This window comes from Fusarium phalaenopsidis (genome assembly GCF_050370095.1).
Source record: "Fusarium phalaenopsidis strain FUZ10S chromosome Unknown contig_32332, whole genome shotgun sequence".
In the NCBI taxonomy this organism is placed as follows: domain Eukaryota; kingdom Fungi; phylum Ascomycota; class Sordariomycetes; order Hypocreales; family Nectriaceae; genus Fusarium; species Fusarium phalaenopsidis.
Window position 1 is genome coordinate 1,627,730 of NW_028145391.1, and position 15,580 is coordinate 1,643,309.

Genomic DNA, 15,580 nt, shown 5'->3' on the forward strand with positions numbered 1-15,580 from the left:
GATCTTGTTTTCAAGCCATAGTCGTAAACTATCGAGTTCAAGAGTCACTGGCCGTTTATTGCTGCTCGGCAATGCCTAGCCTCGTGGGCCTCAAAGCCATACCAGCTGAAATGGCGATTGGAGCATGGCCACCACCATACACATTCGCTCACCGTCCACTCATCACCCATGCAGGAACGCCTCAAGTCCTTGATTCTGAGCAATAGGCGTCAAGGACATCAGTCACACTGCGCAGGACACTTGCTTGCATCCCATCCATCCATCCAATGCAAGCCATAAGGCTGACCAGCGGCCGATCTTCCGAGCCTTATCTGCCATAGCACCCTTGCCAATTCCTCACCACCATCCATTTTCCTACCCATACTCCTGGGACCATATGCAGAGCAAATCAGTTCACAGACAAGCCACAGACAAACAAGTCAAGTCATGCCTTGATTCAATTTTTTTTTTAATCGACAAAAGAACGTGGGAGCTCGCTGATGCTCCGATCTGGCTATGCTATATCTGTAACATGCAAAACAATATTCTATAGACCCCGAGAGGATATTCCCGTACCGCTCGACTTGCCCACCTTGCCCTTCTTCTCCATAACTCCTTTTAGCACCCGTAGCTTCTCTTCAGTTACACGGATCGCCTCCTCTACCTCCCGCTCATCCATGCGAGCGGCACGCAGGTTCTCCTCTGCAGTCCTCGGCTCCATTGCCCTCTTGGGCACGCTGGGTCGATCAGAGTGTAGTCGGTCCATGCCGACTCGTTCCTCCAACCACTCCCATAGCTCACTGTCCTCTCTCCGCCACATCTCCTCATATGCTGCGATCCTCTCGGGTCGGTACACCGTCATCTCAGGACCATAAGAAGGCGGGCTTCTGCTCGGCGTGAATCCAAATCCGAACCACGTCGCAACCAGCAAGCCCACCAAAAGTCCGTACATGACATTGCCTGTCAGAAGAGGCTGGATAATGTCCCCAATAGGCTCCAAAATCCCCCGCACTGGCTCCAAAGGCCCCCAGTTCTTCTGGGCCGGCCGCTTCGGCGCGTGGCCTGGTTCGACGATGCCTGTCGACGTCTGGGAGAGCTTGGCCTTCTTACCCTTCTTCCTTGAACCCTTAAGTGCTGGAGTGAGTGGTGCAGTGGTCCCGGCTGGCTTGGTTGAAGTCGCCGCCTTAATAGCGGCAAACAAGTCTTTGGCATACTGTGTCTGTCCATCAGTTGCACCCTTCTCGATGGGACCTATGCCAAGTTAGCAAATATTACGTTTCATGCTTGTTTTTGTACATACCCTTCAGCCAACTCTTGCCGGACCACTCGATCGTACAGTTCATTTGCACTCGAGTGGCATTGTTCTCAGCCCACGAGAGACAGTACTTGGTCTTGACGCAGAAGACGTTTCCACTAGGCACGTCAGGAGTCTGCGTCGAGCAAGTCAGGTTGATTGCCTTTTCGTAGTCGAGGTTCTCCAGCGTCTCAGAGGTAATGGTCTTGGTTTGCTTCGGTCCAATCGATCCACCGAGCGGCTTGATGTAGGAAAATGTTCGAGTCCGGTTATCTAGACTCAGACCCTTCTTGTCCTCCATTTGCCACTCGGTGCACTTTTGCTCCCCTGTCAACCAATTGGTCATGAAGGTAACAGATCCTGGACCGAACATATAGTCATACACCTTGCCCAGAGGTGCTGGGATAACATCGTCTCCCACCACCCTGTCATAATGAGTTGCTGAGTCACCACAGTCGGTAGGGGCATGTGTTGCTGGGCCCGGAAAGCCGCCAGCTGCACCGGATGCAGGTGCAGCTTCCTCTGGAGCTGCGCCATTCGCAGGGACAGCCCCTGACGTCTTTCTTGACGTAACCTTCTCGGCATCGGCGTCTGTTCCGTTGGCCTCGGCCATACTGGCATTGTGCATCTCCTCGTGGACATCTTCGTCATAGTACTCTTCCTCATCATCGCTCTCATCGTCCGTCTCCGAGCCCCCATCGCCTTCGTCTTCGTCGACAGGCGGCTCTGTGTCGATCTTTTCTGTCTTGTCGCCTCCGGTTCCTTCTAACCGCACACCGTTCAAGGTGCTCTTGAGAGTGGGATGTCCTAGTTTCCAGATGTTGACAATCAAATCGTATGTCGCATCTCGGCTGGTGAAACTGGCAAAGACGTGCTTTGCATGTAACGTCGAGATCATGAGGCCGTTCTTGAACACTAGCGCCGTGCTTCGCTTCTCGACAGACACTATCTCGTCGAAGCTCATAACAAGAGTGGTTGTCCATCCAAAGATGTTGCTACTGAAACAGAGATGACCCTCTGAGACATAGAGCCGTCCATGCGCGAGAATCTCTCTCTGCAAGGCACAGCTGTAGTCTTCGATGAGGTAGTCATCATCTGGCACGCTCTTGAACAAGTCATGAAAGTCGCGATTCCTCTTCTTACTGGCGATAGCAAACCCAGTAAGTTTCGGGGCGCTCAGATTTGGATGCGCCAACGAGCTGTTGGCAGCGACAATCGCAGCGCCTATGGTTGTTCCAGTAGTAACAGAGCTTCCGCGCTTCCTATGTGACTGCTTCAGGGCGCTTCGTAAACTCGAGGTCCGCTGCATTCCATTACTCTTGTCCATGAACTCGGCCGGCGGGGGCGTACGTTCGCCGCTGGCCGTCTCATAGAGCGAGCGAGGGCGACTTGACGGCTCATCTGGGATAAACTCCACGGGACTCGTCGGGGAGTCAACCGGGGCCGACTCGGACCGGGCGCGTGTGTCGGCCATGTCGGAGAACCTGGGGTTGCTGGGCGATGCTACAGAACTGACCGGTTCGCCAAGAATCTGGCTGAGACTGAGCTCGCCTGCCCCAATCGTTGACACTGCCGACTTCCTGTTCTCCTTGTTGTCCGGCATCGGGGTGGATGGGTTAGGCTGAGATTCGCTCTCAGTCTTTGCGGGCTCTGTGTTTTCCTGGGTGCTCGCGGTTGAGTTTCGAGCCTTGTTTCCGCCAATACCAATACCGGCACCCTGGATGCTGAAAGAACTGGCAGCGTTCTGTGCAGCTGATAGCATAGACGAGAAGAAGCCTGATGCGGGTTGCGCGCTCGGAGTGGCTTCACCGCTCTCTAGGGTCGGTGTCAATGGTGCTGAGACGATATTCGAGAGCTTGCTGGGGCCGATAGTCACAGAACTTGATCGACTCCTTCGGTGCGCGCTCATAGCCCGTGAGGAGGAAGTGCCATTTGTGCCGGCGCCGTGGCCCGCACTACCCCAGAAGGATCTCCTATCGGGAGATGACTGGCCGGATGCGTTGGCGAGCTCGGTAGGCGTCGGTGGGGTGTTTACGATGACGGGGGCAGGCTTGTCACCACTCGGGGGGGTTCGAGGAGGAAGATTCGTGTCAACCTTTGGTTGAACCCGCGACCGCCTGTCGGGGGACGCAACTTTGGCTGCAGCTGGTGGCTCGATAATAGGCGGGACCTGCACAGGCTCAGGGTCCACGGTAATGGTGGGCTGTTCCCTGTGCGCTTCTGGCGGTGGACGAGGCTCGCTTGAGGGTCGACGTTCAGGGCTCGAGTTGCTGCCGCTGCTCTTTCTAGGCTTGAAGATGCCCTTGAACTTGGTGCCGGGCGAGGCTGAACGGCGGTTGGAACTGTGGGGGGGAAGCAGGCCCGTCTTGCTCCGGCCGATCCGGAACTCCTTTGAATCGGTCGAATCGGAACGCTTGGTCGGAAAGGTGGAAGACTTGGACGCACTGCTGTTGGAGTCGTGATCGGTGGGCGACTGGGACTCGGGGTGATGCGACAGCTGGACGACGGGGGACGAAGTCGTCAAGTATCCGATTTGGGAAGGATGTGAGGAGAAGGGCGCAGGTCGAGAGATGGATCTAGGTATCGACGAAGTTGCCTCAGTTAGATGGAGGAGCACAGACGAGTAAGACAGAAGGCTGGTGGGTGGAGATGATGGAGAGGGTGCCGTAGGGCCAGGAGAGCTGAGTGCCAAGCCTGCCAGGTACAAACGAGATAAGACGGCAAAACGAGAATAAGAGAGCTATACGGAAACGAAGAAGAATCGACAAAGAAGCGAAGATGCAGTGACAGACAGCACGTGTGGATGGATGTAAGCATGACATGAAAGGTTGGCGCGGCGGTCAAAGCGCTGACAGCCCGTCTGCCAGTCTGTCTCGCTCTTGGTGGCTTCTGGGAATGTCGCAGAGTGCAGTGTGGCACAACGGGGGGGTTGATTCAGCCTCGCAGTTCCCGCCCGTCGGGGCTTCCGCGCAACAAGGCAAGCTACAAGCGAAAGGAAGGGAAAGTGTCGATGGGGATTCAAGTACAAAAGAGCGAAGAAACTCACGATTCGGGGTCCGACTCGTAGGAGCGATGGCTGGTGTCTTCGTCTTCATCTCCGGCAAGGTTGCCAGAGCGCGTGCCGTCGCTCTCGAGCGTCTCGCGACTGGATTTGGCAAAGACATCGGCGTCGTCGTATGCCAACCCTCCCGCATCTCGCTCTTGTTTCCTCCGAAGGCGCTTGTTGGAAATGGACTTTGGCAGCAGCTTGTTCAGCCCATTGCTGCTGCCGTTGTCGATTGTAGCCATGGTGGCCTGGCCGATCGCCGCGCTCAGGAGGATTGGATTCGAGGGGAACGGACGGGGTGGTCGAGTGGCGGCGTCCAGGTGACGGCGATGACGCTCCGGCCGTTGTTCTCGCGCGCAGCGGGCCGATGCTTGGTAGTCGATGTAGGGTTTGCGAGTGTATGTACGGCGGCGGCGGCAAGGAGAATGTGAATATCCTCTGAAATGTGAGGCTCAGTGGCCAGCCAGAGGGAAAGTGAGGTCTTGTAGTTGGATTGGAGTCGAGTGACGATCTGTTCGAGACCGACCCAGGTTTGACGTCGTTGGTCGGTCTTAGCTCGATGATGGATGGTTGCTGGAGACGGGCCAGGCTACGGGGGACCTAGGCTAGGCTAGTCCAGACCAGGATTGGCCAAGTGCTCGTTTTTCGGTTTCTCTGAATTCCTCGCTCCCGTCTCGTTCAGCGTATGCTCTCTTTACATGGTTTTATGGGGTGGTCTTGGTCTTACAGCTGAGGCGAGCGTTGCTAAGGAGCTGGAGCGCATAATAATCGTGGCCTTATGGAAAGGGGATAGCTTCGCTCGCTCCATGCAGGCAACCAGGCAGCCAGGAGGAAGCGAGTCGGCGGTACGGTCAGCTCGCAAATCCGTAGGTAGGTAACGAAATCCGCAATGCCGTTTACCAACAGCCCCAACCTCCGTCGCCGTTCTTACGGTCCCTTCGGTCGTAAACTCGTATGTAACCACCCGAGTGCGATACCCCTGGATGTATCCGCCAGGTGGGGGCCGCCAATGGAGAGACTCAGTGGAGAGCAATACGCAACCCCTTGCGAGGTCCTGCGCTGAAGCTCTCACCAGACAAGGACGGGAGCTGCGGGCAGCAGCGGCAGCAGCAGCTTGGAGCGAGCGTTGTGGCGCAGCGGTGAGTCCGCCCTACGCGAGATAATACGCGTTTAGTTATAGAGTCCTGTCCTGACCTGCCTGTAAGGGGTCTGTTGAATGCCGCGACAAGGATTGCGGGCTATTTCCAGAGGTGAAGGTAAGCTAATAAGACGAGGGGTTGTTCAAGAGAGATGAGAAAAATCTCCGGCCTTGAAGACAAAAAGAGAATTCCGTGTATAAGGGTGACATCTCGCCAAGGAGAGATTAGACGGCCACAGACAAGGCCATGGCCGCGTACTCAACTCGATGGATGGATCTCTTATAGTTTTAACCCGGAGGCGGGGTATGAAGCCAACAGCTTCCACTCCATGGGATAAAACCTCTGAGGGTGTCTACATCTGCGGATAATATCGCAAAGTCCCGCATGAGGGTTGGAGCCGGATCGACGTGCCGTCGTGGTTCTTGGCCGCCAAGTTGATGCAGTCATCATCTCGCGTGCATTCTTGCAGATGGGAGAGTGACGAGAGGGTGGGCAACTGTTGATGCTTTGGTTGATCATTTCAAGGATACATATTGGATTGAAACCTTCTCGAGCTTTACTGTTACCAGCAAATCGGAAACACAGAGTTAAGAACACTAACATGTATTCTCTTCATCTTGAAGCCTCTCAGCGATGAACCGCCATCCTTCTCCACAGATACCAAAAAGTCCCGCCCCCAAACTTCCATGACGGAACCCCGCCAAACTAAGGTGATGATCACTTTGTACAGGTCCTTTTTCGGATGCAGAGGGCTGAAACGGCCTTCCTTGAATGACTGATGATTGCGTCAAAGGTTCAACAACATCAGCAACTATCTACTTCACCTATGGCTTAGGTAGAAAGAAAAACATCAAGGCACCAGGCACACAAAAAGCCCAAGCATTCCTGTCTTTTATCTGCCTGTATTTTATTCTTGGTCGTCTCGGCACTAGCAGCTGCCGCATCCCAGTGTGGAACTCTAAGTCTTGTGCCTCTTGTCTCTGTCTCTCCACACTTGACCTCGTCACGCTTCGACATCAGACCGTGTGCTACGAGGCGATAACGCAAACGTATTTTCTAGAAGAGACACCTTTCCTCTCCTCCGACGATATTGCAACTTTCCATCACCCATGGAACCATGGAGCCCTCGCCGCTTGTAAAAGCCCACGACCATGTGCGCGCCGCCGGTGTCGCTCACCAGTCCTCCGATACCATCGTCGCCATCAACGAGCATACCCAGGCTGCAGGCGAGTTTGCCAGCGCCGCCAGGTCGACGTCGAGCATCGAGGCACTCCGAACCCTGAAGCTGCTCGAAGAGCACCACCGCAAGATCGCCGAGATTCTCAAGCGACCGGCCGAAACCCCGTCCCAGCCCGGCGACACCGACATCGACGAAAAGGCTCAGCCCGACAAAGTCGGCGCCGGTGCGCAGGATGCCCACACCAAGAAGGAGAATAGACAGGAGTCGGCGACATCCAAGAAGCCGGGTCCTCCTACGCAGCGACGATATGCCCATCGCGAAATGTCCTCGTCCATCGCCAGCAACTTGGCCACCGCCCGTGGCATTCGATCCAAGTACAGAGGCCAGCCTCTTGCGCCTAGCGTCTCTAACGACCAAGCTCCGGGCAATGTCGATGCTCACTCGCGGGGTCCCAAAGCAAAGATGCAGAATATTATAGAGCAGACCGGCAAACCGGCCTGGGTCCCGCCTATCCCACCGCCCACACGATCCGAGAGCCACGGCAAGAGCTCGTCTTCTCCACGACCTGATACGGCGCCGTCTATTGCTGCTGGTGATGATGGAGGATATACACGTTTCTATAGCACCTTCGGAAGCCTCATCAATAAGATCTCAGCACCTCTGGCCTTTGCCGGCTTGCCTCTGATCCAGGAAGAGTCAACTGCTTCCGAGACGCCAGAGTCACCAGAGACATCCCCAAAACGCAGTCACCTCAAGGCCTCCCCGTCCAAGGTTTTGGAGCCTGACCTCTCCAAGATCTATTCCAAAGCGACTATGCAGGCTCTCGTCCGAGATGGCCATGGTCCCAACGATTCCTTCTACGTCGTACCGACGACTGGCCACACCATGTCATATGCCAACATCTTGAGCTTTGCCGAAAAGGAAAAGAGACGCGGAGCCTCGGAACTTGTTGATGGACCGGATGAAGACGATGATGACTTTGTAGACGCTCGAGAAGCTCCGCAACAATCCCCGGGGGTTAAGCGCCGCATCGGCCGGGCTCGCACGGACAAGGAGCTCAACAACATCATCGAAGAACTGTACACGGAGAACAATTCCCTCAAGGACATGATCGACAAACTCACCAAGCGCCTCCACGCCTTTGAAGCCAGCGCCCAGACTCCTGCCATGGCTCTTGCAGAAAGCTACCGCCTGAGACGACCCGGATCCCCCATCGCCTCGCCGCACCTCAGCAAGACGGGAGACGAAGCCCTGCGGCGCAAGAACCAAGAGATGGAGGAGCAGCTCGCGGCGGCTATGAAGCAGATGGAGCGGCTCGAGAAGGATAACCGCAAGATGCAAAAGACGCTGGATAAGTACCGCGAGAAGTGGGAGGTGCTCAAGGCGGGCGCCAAAGCGAGGAGGGAGGCACAGGGAGCCGGCGATAGCTTGGAGGATGCGTCTGCGGCGGCTGGATAGGGACATAGTCTCGTTGATTTTCTTGCAAGCATATGAACAAATCTGATCTGCACTCTTTCTGCGGTATTCTGCGGTACACTAATGAATCAAACTGAATCGTCTCACATGATGTGTTTGTCTCTACAACGTCTGTTCAACATGTTGCCGTTTATGATACTCGCTCTCATGACTTTGTCTAGTTCCACCAGAAGCTCACGCTGAAGCTCACACTCAAACTCCTCACATAATGCCACCATCCGATTGGAATCACCAATGTGTCTCCTGGCTCAAGCACGCACTCCCAGTACTCAACGCCTTGCAACTCCTCTTTCATCCGCCTTACATCTTCCTCACTAACCCCCTCGGGTCTTTCATCCCATCCTTCCAGAACACCAACATCCAACCCGCTCGTGTTGCTCATGTTTACACCATGCTCTGGTGACCTGGGCCGCACCATAGGTGTGGCACGAGGAGGATAGAGACGTAGGTACTTTGTACCGACAGCCTGACATAACAGGTTATGATAACCATCAGTGTGTAGAGGCGTGATAGTATGAGCAGGGCCGAACCAGGCGTTGAGCTGAGGAACGTCGAGTGGCGCCTGGTCGATGGATGGTGTCGTCGGGTGAAGAGGCACATCAACCCAACAAAAGTCTGGCACGCGTATGTCATTGCGGAGGGAGGGGATCTGCTGAAAGAGATTATGCTGGGCGAGGTAGCCAGTCGCTGCAGATGCTGTAGAATCTACCTCGACGTAGCGGGCGAGGAACTCGCGGAACTGGATGAGTTCCTGGCCCCAGCCTTCGTCGACGTAGCTCCTCCCGACTTCAACCGGCACGAGGCGTCTTCCGCCAAATGTCTTGGATAGGAGATACTCGGGGCTCTTCCAGGGACGATCCGTAAGGGCAGGCCAGCTCCCGATGAGGTCGGTAAAGACGATGGGCCGAGGTTCTCCTCCGTTGCTGTTCATGTAGTCCTCAAACTGCTCCATCGACCAACCAGAGTAGCGAGGACAAGCTTTTTCGGGAGACAGTTCTGGCCGCCCATATGGCTCCTCGCTGGAGAAGCTACGCTGCGGTGAGGCTTCTCGTCTCTGGCGCTTGGCTGGTCGCTCATGCTGCTTGCTCGCTGCCCAAGTCTCCTCAAGCAACTGGAGAGTCTTTTCGAGCCATTGACTGCGTCGCCCACCTCCTGCTATGACGAGAGCCCTATCGAGTTTCTCGACGATCACGTCTAGCACATCTTCTGGAACAGACTGTGACGCCAGGAGAGGACGTAGTATCAGTCGAAAGGTGTTGAGGATGAGGGCGCCTGTGTAGATCTCGCGCCACACGGCAGGTAATAGATCAAAGCGATAAGCGTAGAATTTGGATGAGGAGATGGATATCAGGTCTGATATTCTTCTCCGCAGTAGGTTCTCGTCAACTTCGTGGGCGTCGTTGTTGGAGGCTAAGCTCTTATGAATCTTGAGGAGCACATGAGCTTGTCGCGCGAGAAGCTGCATCATGGCATCCGCCGTTGGATCTGAGGTATTTGAACTATCCTCAATGTGACTAGCCTTGTCACTTGAGAGGGCCTTGGAGCCATTATCTCCATCCTGGGGCGTTGACGTGCTCCTTGTCGATTCCTCAAGACCATGCTGTGTGAGGTCGCAAGCCACATCCAGGTACGCGGCAAGGAGCCGCCGATGAGCCTCTGACGCCATGTCTCAAGAACCTGGGTATAAGAAAACGACAGAGAAAGGTTTCATTAGTTAAAAGTCCGTGCGAAACGTGGCTTCGGGTCGTTGCATTGTTAATGCCCCGGGCGAAGATGAAGGGTTCAGAATTTGAGACTTGGAATTGCTCGATTGGGAAGTTGGTGAGACCACACGACATACGATAACTCGAATCTGCGAAACGGCTCTTGGGCCGTCATTTTTCATATACTAGAATCTATAGTTCTCCCGGAAACGCTACGTTCATCATGCTTGCTATATAATTGCTGCTCGACATGCGCTAACAAGGCCTGGAGCATCCTGTATCGTAGGTAGGAGGAAGCAACATGGAGAGCTACGATTCTCTCGACGGCTCTTTTTAATCGCTTCTAGTGGATTTTTACATGTTACACGTATATATCTCTTCAACAGGTCCATACACCGACAATGCCGTCCCTCCGGCCTTCGACCAGGTACCCGTCTCTTACACGTACACGCTCCACGATAGCTGGAGACTTGCCGTCCTCGGCCGCCGTGACGCCAGCGCCGCAGTCCCATTGCCGTCCCTCCACCTTATCGTACACCTTGACCACGTCCTCGGATGCCGCGCTGACGATGCGCCGTGTGTCAAACATCATGCTTGTCACGGGGTGGTCGTATGCGTATGCGTCGTAAATAGATCCTGTTCGGAGGTCCCAGATCTGGAGCTTGGTTAGAGGACATCCTGCAACAAACACATTGTAAACTTACTCTGATGCTTCTGTCTATGCTTCCCGTCACCAGGTGCACATCGTCAAACTGTAGGCAAGTCACCGCTCCCGTGTGGCCAACCAGACTGCGATGGACCTGTCCACTTCGGAGATCCCACAGACGCACCATGCCGTCGGCGGTACCACATGCGAGAGCCGTTTCAAAGACCTGCAGAGCCCCGACAAAGTCGGCGGAACTTGACTGAGATCGTCCAGTAGGCCTCCATGTGTTGTCTGTAGAAGTCATGCTTGCTGCCGCTGCCCACATGACATCCAATGTTTGCACGCAGCGACCCTTTTCAAGGTCCCAGTGCCGGATTGTCTTGTCTGCAGAACCGGAAACCATGACATCCCCCCGGAAGTGAAGAGCCGTAATCTCGTCGACGTGAGCCTCTAGCGTGTACAGCGGACAGTCGGACATGCTGCCGTCCGGAGGCTCCAGGTGGTTGTCCGTACCGAACGCGATAGCATCCTCCTCGTCGTCCTTTCCGAGTCCTCCATGAGGATCATAGTGGGCCTTGCTGAGATCCCATAGTCTGATAGTTGCGTCCATAGATCCCGTAGCCAAGATATTATCCTCAACCTGCAGAGCGCGTACCGATGCTGTGTGGCCTTCCAAGTAACCCATACACCGGCCAGCGTTGAGATCCCAAACCCTTACCGTGTCGTCTAGTGCAGCCGTTACCATTGTGCCAAAAGGCGCATCGAAATCGACCGCCGTGATAGTGTCCTTGTGTGCTCTGACTTCCCGGATGCTGGTTCCAGGCTCAAAGTGCTCGTGCAGAATCGGCATTGACTTTTTGCGGAGGACCTTTTTCGCTTTCCGGGGAGTGCTTCCTGTTGAAGATGGGATCTTTTCATAGACGGATTGTGACATGAACTCGTGATCATGATCGTCGGCGTCGCCAACAAGATCCTGCTCATCCTTGGTTCGCGTGTTCCTCGCAATTTCCTCTGCCTCATCAACTAGAGCCTGGGCTTCCTCTACCCGCACCTCCATCTCGGAAACTGTAAAGTCAGCATGGAGTTCCTGGGGCGTTGGTTAGCAGGGCACATACTGTCGTGTTCCAGCATTGCCTCGTCTTGCTCCAACCCAGCCAGTCTTTCTAGGATAATTCTGCGCATGCCGTGGAGGTTGGCGATCTTGTTGTCGATTTCCCGAATCTCGTAGCTCGCCATGCTCTTGCGGGTGCCCAATAAACCAAACTCGTGCATCATGGCGGCCTTCTCCTTTTTCAGTTGGGTCAACCGCTTGGGGCTTCCCGGCACACCGTCTGAATCCTCAATCATCTTGCGGCCTCGCGAGACCCGACGGCGAAACTTCTTGCCCTCCTCGGTCAGCTCGGGGAAGCTAGCCTGGAAGCCCTGGAACAGCGAGTAAGGGTTTTCATGGTCGGGGATGTTGGCGAGAAGCTCGTCGGGGAGATAGGTGAGGGCGCGGTGCTGGATCTCGTGGGTCGAGAGCCTGGAGCGCATTATGTCGGTGGGCGTCGTCCTTGCCATTGCGAACATGCTTCGCTGGACCGTCGGGCGCTTCATCTGCTTCTGAACCTCGGCCATTGCGGCTTGATAGTGGAGAGCCGTAGCTTCGGCATTGGGGCCGATCAGATGCGTCGCTGTGGTTGTGACCTTGCGACTGAAAGCCTCAAGCCCGCGCGTCTACTCGAGGGAGCATTGCGGTCAGCTATATGCGGCCGAGATTGGACAATGGGCGAGGGGTGCTGAGGCTGAATGCGGCTCCAGCTCTCAAAAAGATCAACACAACACATACCGACACAATGGACTGGTCGTCGTCTCCGCCCTCGTCAAAGCCATAGTGGTTCTCCTGTTCTGCCATGGCCTAGCGACTGCTAAACTGCAGAAGCTAAAAGGGATCGGAGGGATCAGGGAGCGGGTGGGTTGAGGGGGGAGGAAATGGCGCTGGAGGCTTCGGAGGAGAAAGATTCAAAAGATTTGGCAGTTCGCGAGGAGATTCTCATGACGCGCGCCGGGATAACCTTGGCTGCTTCCAAGTTTCGGGGGGGGCTTCTCAAAAAGCCCCAGGCCGGCTTGGGGAGTAAAAGCTTCTGGACCGAGGCGCTAATGTGGCCGGCTACAGGTGCAGAGACCCCCTGTAATTGGTTCCTGCGGTACCTCCACCACCCTGTTGGAATCGTTGGAATGCGATGGATCGGGCTGTTGCGCACAGAGGCTTGTGTAGGTGCCCTGGAGGATCCATCCTTTACCTCTCATGCGCGCTGTGGCTTTTTTTTCTTTCCTTGTTTGGTGACGTCCTTGATCTCGGACACTCTCCCCGAGGTTGGGTAGATAGACCTAAGCTTTGCTTCTGGGGCGTCTCCATCTTCCGTGGCTTTTACCGGCTTTACCCCTCCGATACCGATACTCGCACGCACGGGCGTAACAATTGATGAAAGTGCCGACCTTCGCTCGCTCCGCTGACCCAGTTAATGCCCTCTACGTACCTTTCTGCGCTTCGACTAGCAAAATAAAAATCCATACCAAAAAAACAAGTCCGTACCCACACGCATTGATTTTGCTGGTCTCGTCTCCGAATGCGCTCTGCCCTGGCCCGTCACCAACGTTCCATCGTCAGCTATTCCGGATTTCCGCCCAAGTCGCTCCTAGCCGCTCCCTCTAGGACCCCGTTCCGCTCTCTTACCCAGATCGCAAGGCCCTATAAAGGTCCACTCAATCGATATCTCTTTATAACCCGTTCCCAGCTCCGCTCAATCGCTGTTGCGAAAGCCGACATGGATACCGTCATCAACATGGCCGATGCCGAGCACGCCCTCGACCTTGCCCGCATCCGGTTCCAGCTCATGTACGCCCTCCCCCAGACGCCACCGGATCCGACAAGGTCACGGCAGGGACTAACACGAGTAGCCGTCTTGAGGATACAATCACTTTTCATCTGATTGAGCGGGTGCAGTTTGCATTGAACAGTGTAAGTGGTCTACCGTTGCCCCTCATGCGAACCCTTACCCCTGCCCTCCTGGGGTGCATGATATTCAAGATTAACCATCCCTATGTTTAGAAAATCTATGTCCCTGGCGCCCTCGAGCTACCCCAGGGCCACCATAGCTTCCTCGACTGGTACTTTAGCGAGCAGGAGAAGCTCCAGTCCCTGATCCGCCGCTTCGAGTCGCCCGACGAGTACCCCTTCTACCCCGAAGCTCTGCAGAAGCCCATCCTCGACCCCCTCAACTACCCCAAGATCCTCCACGACAACGATGTCAACGTAAACGACAAGATCAAGAAGTTCTATATTGAAAAGTTCCTCCCCGCCGTGTGCCCCGACTTCGGCCGCGAGGAGCGGGGCGAGTCTCAGGAGAACTACGGCTCGACGGCGACGTGCGATATTGCGTGCCTGCAGGCTCTGTCGCGGCGCATCCACTTTGGCAAGTTTGTCGCCGAGTCCAAGTTCCGGTCCGAGGAGGAAAAGTTCACACGCCTCATCAAGGCCGAGGACCGCGAGGGCATCGCCGAGTCCATCACCAACAGGGCCGTTGAGAGAAAGGTGCTCGAGCGGCTCCGCCTCAAGGCTCTGACCTACGGCAAGGACCCCTCCATCCCGGACGGGACCGAGGGCGCCGCCAAGATCAACGTCGATGCCGTCGTGTCAATGTACAAGGACTTTGTCATCCCGCTGACCAAGGAGGTGGAGGTGGAATACTTGATGCAGAGGCTGGAACCGGCCGCCTGATGGATGTTGATGTTGATCTATTGCGGAGCACTCAGATACTCATTAACGGCCTTGACAGCCCCCGGGAACTTGCTCGCCTCGATGAGGATCATGTGTCCATGCGCCTTGACGCCCATCTCTTGGAATGCCCGCTTGCTGTCCGCCACCGACTCGTCCTCCTTTGTGTAGTTGAAGTTACCGTACGCCTCGGCGTGCTTCTGCAGCACCTCGTCCTCGACGTGGAAGTAGTACACTCCAGCCTCCTCCTTGGCCTTCTTCCGCTTCTGGTTCTCCTGGTCCAGCTTCGACTCGAGCTCCTGGTATGTCTTGGACAGGATCAAGTAGTGCGAGAACTCGTAGGGCTCCTTGTCTTCCACGGCCGCCTCGACCTCGTCGATGAGCATCGAGTAGAGGGGCGGCGCCAGCTCGGAGGGCATGTTGATGAGTCGCTCCGAAAAGATCAGGCCGACGTGCTTTCCGCTGTTGAGCACGTTGGCGACGGGCGCGAGGGATGGGTTGCTCTGCGCCTTGTTCACCAGGTACTTGAGAATATCATTCATGGGCTCCTTGTTCTGGTGAACAGCAGTGTTGAGGACTGTAAGTAGAGCGTAGGCGTCGTTGGCCTTGCCGTCGACCTTGATCGTAGAGCCGATGGTGGGCTGAGAGAGGACGAGGTCGGCGAGAGCAGACATGTTGAAGAGGTTCGCATCGACATCGAAGAGTTGTCGCAGAAGGGTCTTGGTACCGTGGAAGTCAACCTCGGGGTCAAAGTTGAACCATTCGAACTCGACATTGACCATGTCAAAATCCTGCAAGGATTAATTAGTAAAAGAAGCGCATGCGATCCTCCAGCAGTCGCAACTTACCTCATCATCGGAGCCATCCTCGTCCATCTTGTCTACATTCGCAGGCGGGACATCCTTGGCTTCTTCGCGCGCTCGCTTCTTGCCCATTGTGATTGTAGGTGTGTAGGAACTGTTCCAAGGGTTCTAGTGGGGAGGAAATGGAGGTAGTGTAGCAAAGGGAGGCTACTTGAGACGTCTTGCGAAAAGTTGAATTGAAGTTTACTCGCAAATCTTTAACTTGACGACTAGTCAACGAAGTCCAAAACATTTTGCGAGCCCCTCACTAGCGGCGCCGATAAGATAAGGCCGCCCATTAAGAGCGAGCCAATGGGCTGGTGGGTGAGTATAAAAAGTCACTCACTATTTTAGACGACATAAGTATTAGACCATATATGGCCCGAACTGAGCAAAAGAGTGCGCTATTTATTATGTCGCTCCAAAAGGTGGCCAAGTATTATTCGCACCATCTTGACGTCCGAGGCAGAAGCTTGTACCCAGTGAAGAAAGTCGGGGTGGGTTCCTGACCCAACACG

The 15,580-nt window shown here is 55.2% G+C and overlaps 5 protein-coding genes across 5 annotated transcripts; 2 read left to right on the top strand and 3 right to left on the bottom strand.

Annotated features, from left to right (window-relative positions):
* Positions 1 to 526: 526 nt before the first annotated feature.
* Positions 527 to 4,561, bottom strand: LRP88_13500 (GRAM and VASt domain-containing protein; the record flags this gene model as incomplete). Its single annotated transcript, XM_083249863.1, has 3 exons — positions 527 to 1,230; positions 1,280 to 3,849; positions 4,320 to 4,561. 3 exons carry the CDS (start codon positions 4,559 to 4,561, stop codon positions 527 to 529), a joined length of 3,516 nt encoding a protein of 1,171 aa, XP_083094197.1.
* Positions 4,562 to 6,575: 2,014 nt separating this feature from the next.
* LRP88_13501 (uncharacterized protein) lies at positions 6,576 to 8,096 on the top strand (the record flags this gene model as incomplete). Its single annotated transcript, XM_083249864.1, has 1 exon — positions 6,576 to 8,096. The coding sequence occupies one exon, from the start codon at positions 6,576 to 6,578 to the stop codon at positions 8,094 to 8,096; it is 1,521 nt and encodes a 506-aa protein (XP_083094198.1).
* A 175-nt stretch (positions 8,097 to 8,271) lies between these two features.
* On the bottom strand, positions 8,272 to 12,357 carry LRP88_13502 (uncharacterized protein; the record flags this gene model as incomplete). Its single annotated transcript, XM_083249865.1, has 6 exons — positions 8,272 to 9,640; positions 10,249 to 10,343; positions 10,405 to 10,478; positions 10,530 to 11,528; positions 11,579 to 12,179; positions 12,292 to 12,357. The coding sequence occupies 6 exons, from the start codon at positions 12,355 to 12,357 to the stop codon at positions 8,272 to 8,274; spliced, it is 3,204 nt and encodes a 1,067-aa protein (XP_083094199.1).
* Positions 12,358 to 13,270: 913 nt separating this feature from the next.
* On the top strand, positions 13,271 to 14,223 carry LRP88_13503 (chorismate mutase ARO7; the record flags this gene model as incomplete). The annotated part of the gene is made up of 3 exons (XM_083249866.1): positions 13,271 to 13,341; positions 13,404 to 13,464; positions 13,555 to 14,223. 3 exons carry the CDS (start codon positions 13,271 to 13,273, stop codon positions 14,221 to 14,223), a joined length of 801 nt encoding a protein of 266 aa, XP_083094200.1.
* Positions 14,224 to 14,240: 17 nt separating this feature from the next.
* LRP88_13504 (protein-transporting protein BCP1) lies at positions 14,241 to 15,155 on the bottom strand (the record flags this gene model as incomplete). Its single annotated transcript, XM_083249867.1, has 2 exons — positions 14,241 to 15,011; positions 15,069 to 15,155. 2 exons carry the CDS (start codon positions 15,153 to 15,155, stop codon positions 14,241 to 14,243), a joined length of 858 nt encoding a protein of 285 aa, XP_083094201.1.
* Between the last annotated feature and the right edge of the window lie 425 nt (positions 15,156 to 15,580).